This window comes from Saimiri boliviensis, chromosome 1 (assembly GCF_048565385.1).
Source record: "Saimiri boliviensis isolate mSaiBol1 chromosome 1, mSaiBol1.pri, whole genome shotgun sequence".
NCBI lineage: Eukaryota > Metazoa > Chordata > Mammalia > Primates > Cebidae > Saimiri > Saimiri boliviensis.
In genome coordinates this window covers 133,549,914-133,568,486 of record NC_133449.1, presented here as the reverse complement: position 1 = coordinate 133,568,486, position 18,573 = coordinate 133,549,914, and the positions used below count along the sequence as shown (strand labels likewise).

Below are 18,573 nucleotides of genomic sequence, written 5' to 3'. Positions count from 1 at the left end.
AACGAACAAATGAGCAGCCACACAAAGCCTCTGCCACACAATGAGCACCAATAGATATTAGCCGCTATTCGTTAATTGTCATTATTATCTCTCCCTGGCAAGTTTCCCCTCTGGCAAGACCAAAGCACTTTCCTCTGCCAAGGAATATCTTCCTCTACTTCCATATTCCCTCTCCATCCAGCCCTTCAGCCTGCCTCAGTTGGGATTTGTAGGAGTCCTGAAGCCATGGACCAGATCAGAGATGCCTTCTCTTCCGGAATCTATCTTCCAAACTTCATCGATCGCCTGGATTTACACACACACACACACACACACACACACACACACACACTCACTCCTGAGTCAGAGAAAGGACTCAACACTCAGACACACTGCAGGCTCTTGAAGAAGACAGTATTTTCCTGTCAGCTAGAGGATTTTCCTGTTGTTCTCTGTGCAGTTTGAATTCTGTCAATTATTATCCAATTAGTCATCTCTCCAGAGGTGGACTGTCATTTAAAAAAAAATAGAAGGTGTGTGTTTGTGGGTGAGTATGTGCACGTGTTGTGTGTGCATGGGGTGGGGAGGGGGGAGAGCGGTCAAATAGGAAGTGCCTTGGTATTTATGTTGAAGTGCACACTGGTTTAGATTGTCCACTGGGAATATGTGCCTGTATGATTATGCTTAATCTATGCTCAGTCGAAAGGGGCTGGGGCTGCTTTCTCCCCTCCCTTCTTGCCTCTCTGTTCTTATAACTCAGGCTGCCTCCAGCCAGCCTTTGCCCACTAGACTCACTGGTCCTGAACACTCGAAGGTGCAGCAAGTCGCTGAGAATGAGCACTTTCTTCTCGGAGACAGCATGGATCTGCCTGGCTATCCCCACGGTACTGTGTGGGACGGTTCTTTGCAAATACAAGAAGAGCCCGAGGCCGGTGCCGAGCTGGATGGTCTGCCTGGCAGGCCTCTGTGCAGTCTGCCTGCTCATCCTGTCCCCTTTTTGGGGCTTGATCCTCTTCTCTCTGTCATGTTTCCTCATGTATACTTACTTCTCTGGGCAAGAGTTGTTACCTGTGGATCAAAAGGCAGTCCTGGTGACAGGTAAGCAGATGGCGGCGCTGCAATTTTCACTGACAGCAGGAGCTGAAACTTGCTTTGCCTGAGCTGGACTTGGTCAAATCAGGCTTAAAAATAAAATACTTGGCATGCAGTAAATGAAAACCCTTGCCCAAGTGTTTTTCATGACATTGTTTAAGTTCCGTTTTTTTTTTTTTTCCAGGAGGTGCATTTGAAGGGGCTGGTAGTGGGAGGGAAGGTCAGGATGAAGCGCACCCAGGCAATGATTTTTGTTAATTTCCCAGGAATAAATATTAATAGGCAAAATGGCAATATTTCATGTGTTCTGTTGTACCCAGGAATGTCCCATAGATTTTTTTTTTTTTAGCTTAAATGGAGTTTTGTTCTGAGATCAATATTTGGCCAGGTTCTCCACCTGGATTCTTTTTCCCTAGGTATGCAAGAAAGCATACAAGCAAGGTTCTGCTGGTCCCTGGCTGTTTTGAAATATTGAAGGGATTCACTTACCTGAGCTGGAGACTTTGCAGTTTGCTTGGCTGCTGTCAAGAACCGTGTGTCCTGTCTGAACCGTTCCTCTTTAAGTCATTAGACCTCTAATGTTTCTTAATTGGACTAAGCTGGCAGTGTGTCCAGCATTCAGTTGCCTGTTAGCTGAGCTGCCAGTTTTTCTGTGTGTGTGTGTGTGTGTGTGTGTGTGTGTGTGTGTGTGTGTATTTCCCCACTGCAAGTGTGAGGCCAAATTAAATTCCTTTGAGTTGTAAAACTGGTTTGTTCGGTTACGGAGTTTAAGCTTGGATAGGGCTCTAATTAGGATTACCCAGAATTATCCTAACCCAGGAAGCCCTGCCAAATTAAAAAAAAAAAAAAAAAAAAAAGGAAAGAAAAAAAAAAGGCTGTGGAATCATTTGTGGGAGATCATCAGCCCTCTGACTATGATCCTCAGGGTGAAGGCAAGAATGGGATGTGGTTGTAAGAAAATCGGGAGTTTTGACAATTTACGGAGAAACAGAATATGTTATTGGGTTAAAGTAAAATGCTTTCTTGAAACAAAATGCAAGTTGGTGCTTGTTGGGTTTGAAGTGCCACAGAAAATCAGCTTCTTTAAATTAATTTTTGAAAGTTTAAAGGAAGAAAATTCAATCAATGGAATGTTTATCTGCAAGCATGTCTGGTGTCACCTGAATGATGTTTCTGGGAGTCTGGCTGGGTTTTCCACTTTTTTTTACTAGAACTCTCAAATGGCTTTTTGGCTTTGGTAAAAATTATAAGAGAGTCTCAATTGTCCTATTCTGTTATGAAATCTTAGGATGAACTCAGGCAAACCACAGGATAGCTGAGAAAATGGAAATCCCTTCTTGCTTGTTTTTCTTGTCAACATTCCTTATCCTCTGCGTTTCAAGGTGCAGGCATAAATTAATGCTCACAAAATATGCACCCAACTCAGTGAGCCCACATCAGCCATTGAAAGGTGCCCTATTTAGTGTCGAGTGAGGATGATTGAATCAATTAGGCAACTCAAGCTCGAGGACTAATCCCTACATGAAATGCTTAGCAATTATGAAAGCTTAGAATTAAAATGAGCGCTACATATATTTAAGGATGACTGAAATGTCACTTTCACATTCTGTCTCATTTTAAGTTCCCCGTCATTTTTTATGAGGGATGCTATGGGCCCATAACATTCTAGAGAAAATTTCAAGACCTTTGTATGAAATTGAGAAATTTAAAATGAATTCATTTTATTAGAACAGAACTCGTGAAAGAGTGAGAAACCATGCTGAGTTTGGAATACCTTTGTTTCATGTTGGCTTATGATAACACAGATTAGTACGTATTTTGATGGGGCAGGACCAGAGAAAAAGTGGCAGTGTATATCAAAAACTATAAACATTATTCCTTTATCTGATAATTCAAGTCTTGGAAATTTCTTTTAAAAAGATATGATCTGACATAGGGAAAAAATAGTAGAAGCCAAAACAAAATGGCACGTTCAACACAATCTTATTACTTAATAAGATTAATATTAAACATCAAAAGCAGCCAAAAGGGTCATAATATATGGTACATCCTCTGGGTATAACAATGTGCAACCATTAAAAATGACAGCCACAAGAACTGTGTTACATGGAAACCACTTGGGCCAAAGGCAAAAACACACAGGAAACCCCAGCGTTGAAGCTGGACTGCAGCCACATCAAATGCATGGATCCCTGGGCTGCGCGAAAAGCTGTGATAACAGCGGGAAGGAAATAGTTTGTATATGGCTGGATTAGTATACTGGAAATAGTTTCTAAACGAAAGAGAATCGTTTATAAAGGAAATAGTTGGTAAATGGTTGGATTACACTGCAGGCATCCCCAAACTTTTTACCCAGGGGGCCAGTTCACTGTCCCTCAGACCGTTGGAGGGCCGCCACATACTGTGCTCCTCTCACTGACCACAAATCAAAGAGGTGCCCCTTCCTGAAGTGCGGCGGGGGGCCGGATAAATGGCCTCAGGGGGCCGCATGCAGCCCGCGGGGCTGTAACTTGGGGACACCTGGATTAGAGTATTTGGGTGTTTTTTTTCTCCCCTGGATTTCAAATTTCTCCAATGTCATTACATTTCTCATATAATAAAAATACTTAAAAGAGAACATTCTGTAACTAAAGTTCTTTTTGGTTTATATTTAATTATGGACCCAGGCGAGAGGCAATTACAAAGACAAGTTCAAAAATAACCTTTTTCGCTCCCCTTTGAGCCCTTTATTTTATTTTGCTAAGATATTCAAAGGTCTTTGGCCTCCGAGACAATATAATTATAGTAAGAAAAAGTAAGTAAGCATAGAGTGTTTGAATACATATTTGTCTTCATGATGCCTGAAGTCAGAGTGGCCATTCAAATTTTTTAAACGTATGTGTGATATATTTTATTTTATTTTATTTTATTGAGATGGAGTCCCTCTCTGTTGCCTAGGCTGGAGTGCAGTGGCATGATCTCAGCTCATTGCAACCTCCACCTCCCAGGTTCAAGTGATTCTCCTGCCTCAGCCTCCCAAGTACCTGGGATTACAGGCACATACCACCACACCCTGCTAATTTTTGTACTTTTAGTAGAGACGGGGTTGTGTCATGCATTTTAAATGTATAACTGTAAAATGAACAAAGAGTAGACTGGTGTGATTGTAATAACATCTCAACCACAGCATAGTGTGAAAAAACTTTGAAGACAGACAGGCTTGGGTTTGAATCCTACATCTCCTTTGCCTTAGTCTGGCTCCCTAGAGGTGGTGGTTTCTGCAAGGATTTGTGCAAAAGATTTATTACCAGGGTTTCCAGAGAAGATGGACAGGGAAAAGGAAGAGGCCGGGCAAGGGTGCGACATTGAGAAGTCCTCTGAAGGTCACTTGGGCTTAATCACCCCAGGTAGATGTGGGGTAGTGTGTCTCACACATCAGAGCTGTGCCGTCTGGGCCCTGGAGAGCAGTAGTCTTTATGCCTTCCCACCTGTCAATCATTAGTTAAGAGCAGCCACCCCTGGTTCCCCTTGATGGTGGGTTGGAGGGAGACTTAACTCCATGTACTTCTAGTACCACATGGACACTCACTGGCAAATGAGTTCTGGCCTACTGGGTGTCCTTTGGGTAAAGAGTCGCAGCTGCTGGCTGCTGGGAGTCAAAGTGCATCATAGACTGATGCACACAAAAGTGGAAGTGTTCTGGGGGAACAGGATCTGATCTGCTCCAACTGTATTACTAGCTGTATGGACAGCTGTGTAAACTCTGGTGCTCAGTTTTAGACTTTGGAACTTCTGTTTGCTCCTTTGTAAATGAAAGATGATAAACACACACACACACACACACACACACACACACACACACACACATGCCTACATACCTTATACTACTACAGATGGAGTTAGCAGATAGCAGCTGAGAGAGAGAGAGAGAATGACTGTATTGGGGTGGTGAGGGGAAAGCTTGAGTGGTTAGGAAGAACATGAAGGAACAAAAAGAACAAGAGAGAAGCAGCACTCATTTATTCATTCAGTACCTACTCATTGAGGGCCCGGTATGTGCCATGCATTTTCCAGAAACAAAGGAGGGAGAAAATGTTAAGACCATGTGATTATTGTCAAGTGATGGCACCAAAATTTCTACTTTTCTTTGACCCTGGATGCACATTCACTGGAGTTCCTTCCCCCTCTTCTGAGGTTACGCACTGTCCTTCTCAGCCCACCCTCTAAGTTTGGTGGGAGATGTACAAGTAACTTTAATGTCTATCCTCTGGCCTTTCATCCTGCTCCCTCCAGTCTTTCTCAACCATCTGAAATACTGAGTACTGATTCAGCATCTACTGTGCACAGGGCAGACACCTCGGGGCTTCATGGACCACTGGGGAAGACATGGCTATACCTAACTGTGGCTGTGTGATGGGGCAGAGACGAAACATCTTTTGTGGTTAATTCTCAAAGTGGATCCCAGTTGGGCATAGATCTTGTGTGTGGGGCTGGGGAAAGCTTGACAAAAACGAGGGACCTTGTTAAGAATCTAAAAGTAGCTTTCCAGAGGGAAAGTGGGAAGGTATTCCAGCCTAATTGGCTAAGTACTACTATGAATGCAACTAGCACTCAGTGAAGCTTCCTGCATTAGATAATTTTTATTTGAAATTTTCAAAACTGAATACACCGGAGGATGGATCTAGGAGAAGAAGTGAGATCTGTTTTCACTGAAGATATTTTATGCTCCCTTCTTGCAATTAGTAAATAGTCCAGCTAAACTTCTCAAGTTGAATACCACTGGTATCATCTCTGGATTTGGACTCATTTGGAATTCACGTTCGATTATTTAGATGGATAAACATTGTTAGTGGACTAAGAGACTAAGACAAATAACGTCTCTGTGCTCTGAGCTTTACATGCATTTTATATTTGATTCTCACAACCCTAATAACTTACATTTGTAAACAGGAAATGTGTCCAAAGTCACTGAGATCCTAAGTAGCATAGATTGGAGCAAACCCAGATCAGATCCATCTCTCATCAAAAGCCATCCTCTTAACCACTGTCATTAGAAGTGTGTGTTAGATCCATAGTTGGTATGAGCCCACAGAGGTTACCCAGGATATAAAACGTGTCCACTGAATCCACAAGTAAATATTGAACGTCTATTATGTGTCCACGACTCTGCTTAATACACAGCTTGGAAATTGATTGGGTGTAGAAGATGCTCATGAAGGATGATGAAATAAAGGTACCATAGACAGGGATAGGGATGTTTGCAGAGGGTGATGATTTGAGAGATACTGTGTGCTAAGTTTGACTTCAGAACTGAGTCTGAAGGGTAGTTCAAGTGAACTGTCACTGGAAGTTGAAAATAATTAAATAGAACTTGGTTAGATTTGTAGATAGATGCTGGAGAAGCATGAGCAATGAAGTGATGGTTGATGTTGAAAGGATGGTCCTTCATGAGCCTATAATCCGGTCTACCAGATGCTTTTTACATCAGCAAATGTCCCCACTTACCATGCAGTTTTAGTTTTACCTTTACATACTACAGGGAAGCATAAAAAGGTACTGTGCTTTTTATACTTCCCTGTAGTAGGTAAAGGTAAAACTAAAACCGCATGGTAAGCGGGGACATTTGCTCATGTAAAGAGTGGGCACATAATTTTGTGAAAGTTTGAACAGTGATTGCATCAGGTGTTATAGATGGAGTGTTTTGATTGGGGAATATTCTGATGGTATGGAAATCCACCCCAACTATACTGTGAGCTGCTTGAAGGCAGGAACCAAGTTTCTGTTTATGACCATGTGCCTCTTCTCAGTCCCTGAGCATGTTAGGCCTAACACAATGTTAATGAGTGAATGAGCCATGAGTGAACTAACCATGTGGGTCAAATGTCCTCTCCTTTTCATGGCCAGTAGTTGGACACACTAGGATTGTCCCAATCTGCCTACTCTCTTAGGTACTTAACTTTGCTGTTCTTTTTGCTGGGGTCATTTGCAGAGAAAGGGCAGAGTGACACAGAAGACACAGAGTGACAGAGAGTGAGCTGTTGGAAGCTCCTTTGTTCTGTAATGACTTAATTGTTGGCTTGCTCTGGTCAAGGCTTGGTGCTGACTTAGTTCTATATGTGCTAGTGCTTACCCAGGATGTGGCACAAATTGGACATCCAGTGGCTTCCACCAGGCTGCTGAAACTGCTCTCTTGGGATCACTGGTGTTCTTCTAATCACCAGAGCTTGACTTCTGCTCCAGCATTGCTGACCATATTTTCCTTCTTCTCATGGCCTAGTTAGCCTTGCAGGATACTGCATTTCCATCCTTCTCCTCAGTTCTGTGTCCTTGACTCCTCTAGGTTCTTCTTCCTAACCTTCCTCTGAGGTAATCTCTGACTCTGTCCTTACTTCACCTTCTTATTTGGCTGCATTTGTAGCCAAAGTCATACCTGCTCCCGTGGTATTAATTATCTCCTCTGTGTGAGGCTTGGCAAATCGCGGTTATGTCTGCCTGACATTCTTATGAACTCCTGACTCATACTTCCAGAATTTTAGCCTTCAACTTTAAATTTGGCATGTTTTGAAAGAAAACAAATTTATCATCTCCTCTCCTGATCTTTTCCTTTTTTTCTTTTTTTCGTGGGGGAGAGGGATGCAGTTTCACTCTGTCACCCAGGTTAGAGTGCAATGGCGTGATCTCAGCTCACTGCAACCTCCACTTCATAGGTTCAAGCAATTCTCCTGTTTTGGTCTCCCGAGTAGCCAGGATTACAGGCATGCACCACCAAGCCCAGTTAATTTTGGTATTTTTTAGTAGACATGGGGTTTCACCATGTTGACCAGGCTGGTCTTGAACTCCTGATCTCAAGTGATCTGCCTGCCTGGGCCTCCCAAAGTGCTGGGATTATAGGTGTGAGCCACAGAGCCCCACTTTTTTTCTTACCTTCTCTGGTTCCCCTCTTTCCCCTAATTCTGTCTCTTCCACCTTTTCCCCTTTAGGCTTCTGCTTATGTCAGCCACTTGCTCTAAGTCTCTTTCCTCCCTTTTTGATGATTTCTTTATTATTCTCTACCTAATCTCCTACAGGCCAGCATTCCCTTTACCCTCAAATTCTCTGCATTCTCCTGCAAGTTCTATTTACACTTCCTATGGTAATTTCATTTGCATGTATGGCTTCTGATACCACTGATAACAGAATCTCTCTATCTTGCTTATACTTGTCTCCTGTACTCTGGACATGTACCTACTGTTTCCTGAATCCCTCCACCTGAAGGTCCCAGAGCCATCATGCCCCAGACTGCACTGCTAACCTTCCCCTAAATCCTGCTATCATTCCAGTATTCTCTACCCATCTGATGGCTTTATCACCATCCACCCATCTGGCCAAGTCAGAAAGTTCATCATCTGTGAATTCTCCTATCTATCTGCTCAAATCAGAAATTTGAGAGTCTTCCTTGACTCTGTCTTCTTTCATTGCCTCACGCATCTAGTTTTTTATTCCTAAGTCAATGACCTTTTATTACCTCTTGGATCTCTCTCCTCCTTTTCCTCCCTACTGCCACTCCCTGTGTTCAACAAGACTTCACTGTTTCTCACTTGGACCCTTGTGATAGTGTCTTGGTTGTTCTCTCTGTCTCTCATTTCTCTATCCTCACCTAGTAGCCAGAATAACTGGTATGCATGAACACTAAGGAACAATTGTGCTTGGCCTCAGTGTCTAGAACTTGGCAGAGGTTGGTAATTCCCATACAAACTGGAGCACATACCTCCTGACTAGAGAAGGCAGCTGCTTCCTACTTCTAGTCAATTATTCCCACCTTGCCACTTTCGTAGTATTTTAGAAGAAACAGAAAATTGTGGATCTTTGTGTGTAAAAGCTCCCATTTAAAACAAGTTGGCAATGATTTCTTTCTTATATTTTATTTTAAGAATTCATTATATTTTGGGAAGGAGTCTTGGTCTTGTTACCCAGTCTGGAATGCAATAGCATGATCACGGCTCACTGCAACCTCCTCTTCCCAGGTTCAAGCAATTCTCCTGCCTCAGCCTCCCAAGTAGCTAGAATTACAGGCATCTGCCACCACACCTGGCTAATTCTGTATTTTTAGTAGAGATGGGCTTTCACCATGTTGGTCAGTCCGGTCTCAAACTCCTGACCTCAGCTGATCCCCCGGCCTTGGCATCCCAAAGTGCTGAGATTACAGGTGTGAGCCACTGTGCCTAGCCTCTTTCTTTTAAACAATTTTATAGGTCAAACAGAACACCTTCTTGTGGCCAAATGTTAGCTTTCAACTTCTGCTTTGGTTCCTGCAGAGAGGAGCAGGTAGAGAAAAACTTTTCTCTTGCTTATGCAGTTGTATCTCTTGGCATCATTTCTGTGGGTTACTTTGCTATCGGGGCCTCTGTCTTCTTATCCAGGCCACCACAGACTCCTTCAAGGAGTTCCTCTTGGGTCAAGCCTTTCCCTCGTGGAGCGCATAGGGCTCTGAGCCTTCCATGGCACCTCCCATTAGCAAGTGTGGTGTGGGGACCGGGGCTCCCCAGGCAGGATCTGGCCACATGCAAGGGGTCTTCCCTGGCCTGCCCTTCTTGTTATAGGTCACTTGCGATATTGGAGGAACAAAGGGGTGAGGAGCTAAAGTAGCTCATTCAGCTGCTTTAGGGTTTATAAAAATCATATAGATAAACTTTATTTCAGACCCAACCATCTCACAACACCAGAACACCCTTTTCAGGATCATCCCATTTCATCCATTGGTGTGTTTTGAACAACCCCAACGACAGGGAGTTGACCCCTTATTGGTGGAACTTACTTCATTTTTATACAGTGCTAATAGTTGTAAATATCTTTCTTATTTTGAGCAAAATATTCCTCCCTGGAACTTAACTCTGCTCTTGGAAGTCACATAATCTAATTATACTTTTGCATGATTGCCCTTGAAACATGTGGACTGCATCATATCAGAGCCAAATCTTCTTTGAACTAAATCTTCTCGTTCCTTTTACCACTCCTCCCATGGCCTTGTTTCCAGAATGTTCATCATTCTATTTAACCTCCTCTGAACCATTTCCAGTTTCTTGACATTCCTCTGAGCTGTTGACTCAGAGTTAACATCACATACCATCTTGGTATGAGCAATGCAAACCCAACTGGAACTAAATGAGGTGAAATTAAATCAGAACAAATGCAGAGTTCTTCACCAGATACCGTTGCTTTGTTTGGTGGTATCAATCCCCAAACCTCATTTTCCCCTGAGTTCTGAACCACTGGAGAAATGAGGGAGGGGGCTTAAAACATAAATCAGTCTTATTCCTGATAGATGCACTGGAGCATGGGTCTTAGGCATGTGGTGATAACGGTGCACCCAGCCAAGGCGAGGTCAAAAAGTCTCAGGCCTCACCCGCAGATGAGGCCTGGACTGGGCTGCTGGGCTTAGCACAGTCATTCTATAGGCTGGGAGCCTGGAAGCAAAAGACGACAGTATCCATGTGACGCCCTGGCCTCTTGGGTGTTCTCTCCCTCTCAGTCCTGATCATTTCCTCTGAGTTGTCATGTTGTCATTTGGTTCTCCTGCTAGAGAGAGAAAAGACCTTTGCACCAGGCAAAACGTTCATGTCCAGTTCTTTCTGCCAAACTCACCAATCAGATATTTTGTTTTATTTCCCTGTGGGGAGGTTGGGGAGCCAGAGTGGCCAGGAATGTCACACTGAAAGATATCTTTCCATATTGCAGACAGCATAGGAAGTGGGGAAGAAGTGTCCCCCTCGCACACTAGGTTCAGAATACCAGCTTTTCTGGGCTGGGCATGGTGGTTCACATCCATAATCTCAGCACTTTGGGAGGCCAAAGCGGGCAGATCATCAGAGGTAAGGAGTTCGAGACCAGCCTGGCCAAAATGGCAACACCTCATCTCTATTAAAAATACAAAAATTAGCAGGGAGTGGTGGTGTGCACATGTAATACCAGCTGCTCTACTCAGGAGGCTGAGGCAGGAGAATTGCTTCAACCAGCCTGGGTGACAGAGCAAGACTCTGTCGAGAGAGAGAGAAAAGAAAAGAAAACCAGCTCTCTAAATAGCAGATGCTGTCTCTAAACACTGCAGCTAGTATAAAAATGGCCCAGGAAGGTTTGACGGTGAATTTAAATGGGGTCAGTGCTGGGCTATTTACCCTCAGTGAGGCCTCCATCCATTTTAGGCTTCCCTCTTAAGATATACAATATCTAAATGAAGGTATTAGACTACTCACCAGATCCGTACTGTGAGCAAGCTGCTTCACCTCTCTGAGGTTAATCGTTCTCACATATAAAATGGAATCATGGTTGATATCACTTCTAAGTATTAAGCAAGATTTCGAATAGATATTGCTGCCTGATACATAGTAGCTGCTTCATAAAACATAGTGATTTTTACCTTTTTCCTATCTTTTCCAGTCCAGTAATACCCTTGGCAGAGGAGACAAAAGGAAAATAGGTGATGGAGTTCTGCCTTCTGGGCCATTCTTGAACGTGCCTCATCAGCCTTAGACAACGGTGCCCTTCCCTTTGTTCTTTTGCATTCTGACTGTTCCTTGGCTGACATACCCTCTTTTTGTAGTATACTTGCTTTGCAAGTCTCAGCTTAACCCAGGTATTCACTGACTGATGCTTTTCCAGTGTCGAGACCCTTGTCTCTGTGCTGTCTACCTATGGTTCTTGCCCTTTGAAGCTTTGACCTCATTCGAGAGCTTCTGCTGGGACCACTCTAGCCTCTTGGGTTTTCTCTCCTGATTCTTCTCAGATCTGATAATTTACCCGGAGTTGCCTTTTCACTTCTTCTGTTAGAGAGAATCTTTGGGAGGTGCTGCACTGTGAGGACCTTTGCTCTAGGCAAACTGGTCAGCCATTGCATTTCCTCCTGAGTCCATTACCTCTTAGGCAGGGAGTGAAGAGTGCTGACCGGGAGCAGGATGTGTGATTGATGTGAGCTGCGGCTGGGGCTGAAGCTGGTTGTTTTCATAGCTCAGGTTTTCAGTAACTGTGAGCCAATTGCCTACTCTGCACGCTCAAGATACAGTGTGGAGCAAAGACAGAATAGGGCCCTGCCCTCATGAAGCTTATTTCTAGTGGAGGAAGACATAACACAAACAAACCAGTGAATGGATGAGAAGATCTCAGCACTGCAAGACCCCCATGGCCAGGACTGTGGTGCGACTATGCTGCTGAGAGCCACCTTGTATCAGAGGCTTCCTATGTGTCAGGCACTGTAAGGAGAACTTTCCATGCCTAATTTCATTTAATTCTCACAAACATGCCTTATAAGAATATCTTATCTTGAGACAAGTTGAATTTGACACGCCTTATAAGATAATTTAAAAAAAATATTATGGGTCAGGCATGGTGGCTCATGCCTGTAATCCCAGCACTTTGGGAGGCCAAGGCAAGTGGATCACTTGAGCCCGGGAGTTTGACACCAGCCTGAGCAACATGGTGAAACCCCATCTCTACCAAAAATATAAAAATTAGCTGTGTGTGGTAGTGGGCACCTGTAATCCCAGCTACCCGGGAGGCTGCAGCAGGAGGATAGCTTGAACCTGGCAGTTGGAGGTTGCAGTAAGCTGAGATGGCAAAAAAAAAAAAAAAAAAAAAAAAATTATGAAAAGCTTTAAGTGTACACAAGAGAAGCAAATTTACACAAGATACCCAATACCTATGTTTTAGAGTGATCATGGTCTAGATATTGATGAATAGTTTTTAAATATTAACCCCACTCAATGACAAATACATTGGGGTTTTCAAGGGTTTATGCAACTAAGGCCACCTGACAAGTGAGTGGCAGTGCTGACATTCAAATGCAGGTCTTTTAGCTCGAGGAGATAACATCAGCAGCACAGACAGGTAGATGGTGAGTGTGTCCCCCTTGAGGGAAAAGGGCAATGGCTGCCAACCTTTTCAGACCTGCTTGGCTGGTCCAAGCACCTTCCACACCCAGATAACGAATCTTATGGCAAAGCTGGCTTTCATTCCTTAGGAAAGAGAGCTCCTTACCCCATAGCACCAGAGAACACTGAAGACTGACAAGCCAGGAGCTTCCTGGGCTCTCCCTCCATTAACAGGGTTGGCTCTTCTCCAGAGCCATCATGAGTGCCCTGTTCTCGTGAAGCTTGTTACTGTTTTCCAAATATTCCCAGTCATGCACAGGGGTTGTTACCTGGCTGCCTCTAGATTACTACTGCAGAACCTGCCTGATATGTTGTTAAAGTATGAAGTTTTGGGAAGAGCTAGAGAAGACAATGGCATAGGAGGGTTTTTTGTTTGTTTGTTTGTTTGTTTTTTTAAGAAAAAACTCTGATTACTAGTGTGTAGAGGGGATTAGAATCCATTCATTCATTATTCAATCAACATGTATTCAGCACCTCTGTGCCTGGTACTGGGAATACAGTGGCAAATAGCATACATTCATGACATTTAATCAACTTGTAGCGTAGAGGAGCAGGTAGGCAAGAAACCGGGATATTATAAGGCAGTGTAATGTGTGAGAGGTCAAAGTGGACAGAAGGGAGAAGAGGCAAGAGCAGGTAGGAGGCTGGGTCAGAGGCCATGAGTTGGAAGAGCAAGCAGCCAACTGGAGGGACCTAATGAAGGAAGCCTTACAGGACTTGCTGGCTCATTGGACCTAGGCAGAGAAGAAAAGGAGAGACACCCTGCACATTGGACCCTCCCTATCATGGCTCTCATCAATACCCTTTCTAATTCCTCTTTTGGCTGCCTGGCTTTCCAGATGGACTATGAGCACCATGCAGGGAGGCACTATGGAAATTGCCTTTGTAACCAATAGCATTACAAAGCATGTGAAAAGCATGGTGCCCACAGCAGGCTTAAAGAATAAATGCATAAAGAAAGGAATGTAGGGAATGATTCTGAGGGGTCTGAGGGTGATCTTTACAATGAAGAGAAACAATAGGCCTTGCGAGACTGAGGAAAAGAAGGCTGTCTTTGATAAAAACATATCTTTTGCTTGAGATATGTTGAATTAGACATGCCAAGGTTGTATTCAGGTGGTGGTGTCCAAATTAAATTGGAGAAAATGAGACTAAAATCCAAGAAACAGCCCAGGATGGAAGATCACATTGGGTTAATCTTCCACATAGGGAGGAAAAACGAAGCTCTGAAAACTTAAAAAGTACCTGAGAGAAGAGTGTAGACAGAGATTAGGACCGAGCACTGGGCAGCGGGGTCCACTCTTACCTATGGAATAGGAGGTAGAAGGGGGACCTGGCTGGTCTAGGGTTCCAAGGCAGTTATAAACAACATCCAGTATGGAAGAGAGAGTGAATGAGAAGAGATGAGAGCCCTGCATTCACTGCCTTGCTGGTACTGATTAGAGAGAATTCTTTCGGGAAAGGAAATAGGAAGGAATCCCAACGCAAAAACAGCAAGGAGATGACGTTAGTGGGCAACGCTGAAAATCTGAGAATTTTGGTGGAAAAAGGAAGGAGCAGATGGGGAATTAGTTCCAGGAAACGTGAAGACAGAAAGAAGAAATTTGGGGGAAGAGAGACATTTGGGGAGTGATTTGGAGACCCAGAAGGAAGGATTTGAAGAGGAGACATTGGTAGTACAAAAAGGACTGTGATAACTGACGAACTAGCAGGCTGTTGTTTAAGAGATGAAGAAAAAGTGGACACTACAGCTATCTCAGCTTTTCTTCTAGTTCGCAAGACTAATATGCAATGCTAATGGTTACAAAGGCAATTTACTTTTATAGCAAATCTTCCACTGTTTGTGGTGCCAGTATTGGTTACAGGGTAGTTACATAAGACCTGACAATGAACTGCTTATAGTCAGTAGGATAATTATGAGAATAAAATGATATGAGCATGCCAAATGCTTAGCACTGTGCCTGGCTGCCGAGGACATAACCAGTGAATGCTGCTGTAGGAAATTAAAGAAGACAAAGGACAATAAAGTCATTGGAGAACGCATTTTGTTGAAAATAATCCTAGCCATTATCTGGGCTGGAACAGGTAGTTCCATGTTGAGCTTATTCCTTTCTGTTCAGTTACATGTCTCCTATTTGTGACCCTTTCATATTCCTTACCAGCATTCTCTGTGTGTGTTTATTTAATGTACTTTTCCCTCTTGAGCAGTTGTTCTTGACTGGTAGCAATTTGGCTACCCAGGGGAATGTGTGGCAATTGTGGGGATATTTTTGGCTGTCCAAACCTATAGGGTTGGGAGGAACGTCCACATACTACACATATTGAGTGTTGAGGCCAGGATGCCACTGAGCATCCTGTAATGCAAAGGACAGCCCCCGCCACAAAGAAATTACCTGACCTCAAATGTCAATAGCTCTGAGGTTGAGACACTTTGTCCTAGACCAGGGGTCATCTCATTCACGTGTGTCATGGTGTCCCCAAGTGCCAGGTACAAAGCAAGCCACATGATGGATGCCCCCATAATGATAAAGGGAAATGGAGATTTAACTGGACCTTGAAGAATAGGCCAGGTGTAAATGTATCTCCTTCTGCTTTGCGTACACAGTGTCAGAAGATGCTGTGAGTATTTTGGAAAGAAAGTTCACAAAAGAGATTAAAAATATTCTGTCCCCCAAAGAACGAAAGGGAGGAAACAGCCCTGGGGCTTTACCAGGAGATTGACATGCCATAAATGAGAGAGTGTTGAAACAAAAGGTCTGGAACTGCAGGTAACATGAGAACACCCAAGACTACAAACAGTTCATTGTTTTGACAGACTTCAGCCAACCAGTGAAGCAGCAGAGACGGAATTTTTAAATAGACACAAACTAAAGACAGTTTCTTTGGTAAGGCACAAAGGTGAGGCTTCTCAGTTCCATGGTGGGGCGGCATGCATGCACAGAAGGGCTCCATCTTGGGACAGCTTCTTGAATCTGGTGGATGTCAATTATTACTGTGTGTCACAATCACCTGGGGCTTTAAAAAAATAATGTTGCTTAGGCACCTACTCCCAGAGCTCAAGTTTACCTGATCTAAGGCATGTGCCTGGGTGTTGGTGTTTCTTTAGAGAGCCTCCAACCCAGGTGAAACTAATGTATGGCCATGCCCACTTTATGAATGCACCACCTCTTGAAATCTCACATAAACCATTTCTGTCTCCAGTACCTTATGTGTCCAGTTCCATTGGGTGTCTCAGGCTTTACATGCTTGAAACTGATTTATTGATTTGGCACCCTCCCCTACCTGGCCCTTGCTCAGGGTTCCCCATCTTGGTGAGCTGCACTACCCAGCACCCTGTAGAGACCACAGTCCCAAGGGTTCCCCTTCATGCTCGTTTCTCTGCCCCTGCCCACCCATATACAATTCATTCTTGGTGCTGAGACTATAATTTCCAAAGTACACCTCGGTATGTCTGTGGCTCTTCACCTCCCCTTTTTCTGCTGTAGTCAAAGCCACCATCATTTCTTCCAGGGCTACTCTCCAGCCTTTGGTATTCCGCTTTTGTTCCTTTAACCTGTTCTCTGCAGAGTAGCCTGAGTGTCTGTTTTTGGCTTTCGGCTGTAGAAAATTCAAACCTGAGCTTTTGCCCAAGACCAGAAGGCCCTGTGGCATCTGAGCCCCGATATCCCACACCTCTCTCATGTCTTAGTCTAAGACATGACAATGAACTGCTTATAGACATGGTTTTTAAATTTTTTTTAAAAAAAATCTTGGCACTATTGACATTTGAGGCTGGAAAACTTCTTTGTTGTTGGGGCTTTTCCATGCATTGTAGGACGTTTAGTCTCTATTCACTGGATGCCACAATAATCTGCTCTCCAGTTGTGATAACAAAAAATGTCTCTAGACAATGCCAAATGCCCCATGAGGACAAAATTACTGCCAGTTGAGAACTACTAGCTTAAATATTAACTTCTTGACAGCTGTTCCCTGGTCTCCAGACTTTAAGTCTCCAGATATATTTCTCAATCTTTATATCCTATTTGTTACTTTCATAGAACGTTTCTCACCTTGAAATTGAATAATTATTTATCTAGTAAATATCTGGGTCCCAATCCCACAGACTATCTTGACTATTTTGCTCAGTTCTGTAATAATAGCATTGGGTACAGCTCCTGGTATTCAGTAGATACTCAAGAAACATGTATTGAAGAAACGCGTGCATGCATGAATCAATGTATGAGCAAATGGAGACTGCTAGGCAGGCAAATGCCTTCCCCCCAGGGTGAGAGAGATTATCTAGCAGTGCAAAAAGAGCATGAAATAAAAATGAATGAGATCATATCCTTTGCAGGGACATGAATGAAGCTGGAAGGCATCATCCTCAGCAAACTAACACAGGAACAGAAAACCAAACACTGCCTGTTCTCACTTGTAAGTGGGAGCTGAACTATGAGAACACATGGACACAGGGAAGGAAACGACACACACTGGAGACTGTTGGGGTGGGAGCAAGGGGAGGGAAAGCATCAGGACAAATAGCTAATGCATGCAGGGCTTAACACCTGGGTGACGGGTTGATAGGTGCTGCAAACCACTGTGGCACGCGTATACCTATGTAACAAACCTGCACATTCTGCACATGTATCCTGGAACTTAAAGTAAAGTTAAAGAAAAGAGCATGGACTTTGCAATCAGTTAATTGCAGCTTCTCAGCTCTTCCAGCTGTGTGCTATGTGACCTGGGACAGATAATTAACATCTCAGAGCCTCAGATTACTAATCTGTAAAATGGGAATACTACTTTTGAGAGTTTGCTTAACTGTGTAGTCTTCCCTGCTTTCTTCCAGACCCCACAGACTCTGGATGCTTCTCCATGTGCCCTTGGCACCTGGTTCAGGTCTCTATCGAGGGCTCACCACCACCAAGGATAGGATCACACTGTACCCTCAGTACCTTATACAGAGCCAGCCATGTCATAGGTGCTCAGAAAATAACATCTGTGTGGTCTGTGACCAGGGATCAACTTGTATCCAAGATGTGATGACAGCTTTGCAGGTAGTCTGCTGAGACTATTCTCACAGGGGCTAGCCCCCAGAAAAATGAGCAATATCAGGTCCCTTCTTGGTGGGCTGTGGAACAGGGAAGGCTGTGCCCCTCTCTCTTATTCGGGTGGGTGTTCTGGCTTGCCAAAAATTGATATGCTAGGCCAGGATCCTCTTACCTCTTTTTCTGTTTTGGTCTTCTGCCCAGGCATTTGCAAACAATACTTTTAACAAAGATATTGTCTGACTGTCTCCTAGGCCCAGGGAACTGAGTATGGGCAACTATTCCTCCTTGGTCAGAGCAAGAGAACGATCACGAATCCAAATGTTTCTACTGAGAGATTCTTGTGAATAGACTTGTCAGTGAGTTCTAGTGTGCTCATAGCATGAGACTCCTTCAGGGGGTGCCCCTTGAGGTCTTCTGCTCAGAAACTCTCTAGAGAAGACTAGACCCTGGGCATACATTTCTCTTGGACTAGTTCTTCCCAGTCCCACTAGGAGAGAAAGTGACAAAGCCAGACCCTGAATCTAAGTCTTGCCCATCTCTCTATTTTTCATGCTCAAAACTCACAATCCAGAGAAAAAACATCCTTTCTGTTA

General features: G+C 43.8%; 1 protein-coding gene across 1 annotated transcript in view; it reads left to right on the top strand.

Annotated features, from left to right (window-relative positions):
• The first annotated feature begins 599 nt into the window (after positions 1-599).
• The window catches only part of HSD17B2 (hydroxysteroid 17-beta dehydrogenase 2), a 62,890-nt gene continuing 44,916 nt past the window's right edge, over positions 600-18,573 (top strand). The window contains exon 1 of the mRNA XM_003938060.3: positions 600-1,077. Within this exon, the coding sequence (XP_003938109.1) occupies positions 813-1,077 (265 nt within the window). The 5' untranslated portion in view covers positions 600-812. The remainder of the gene's footprint in view (positions 1,078-18,573) is intronic.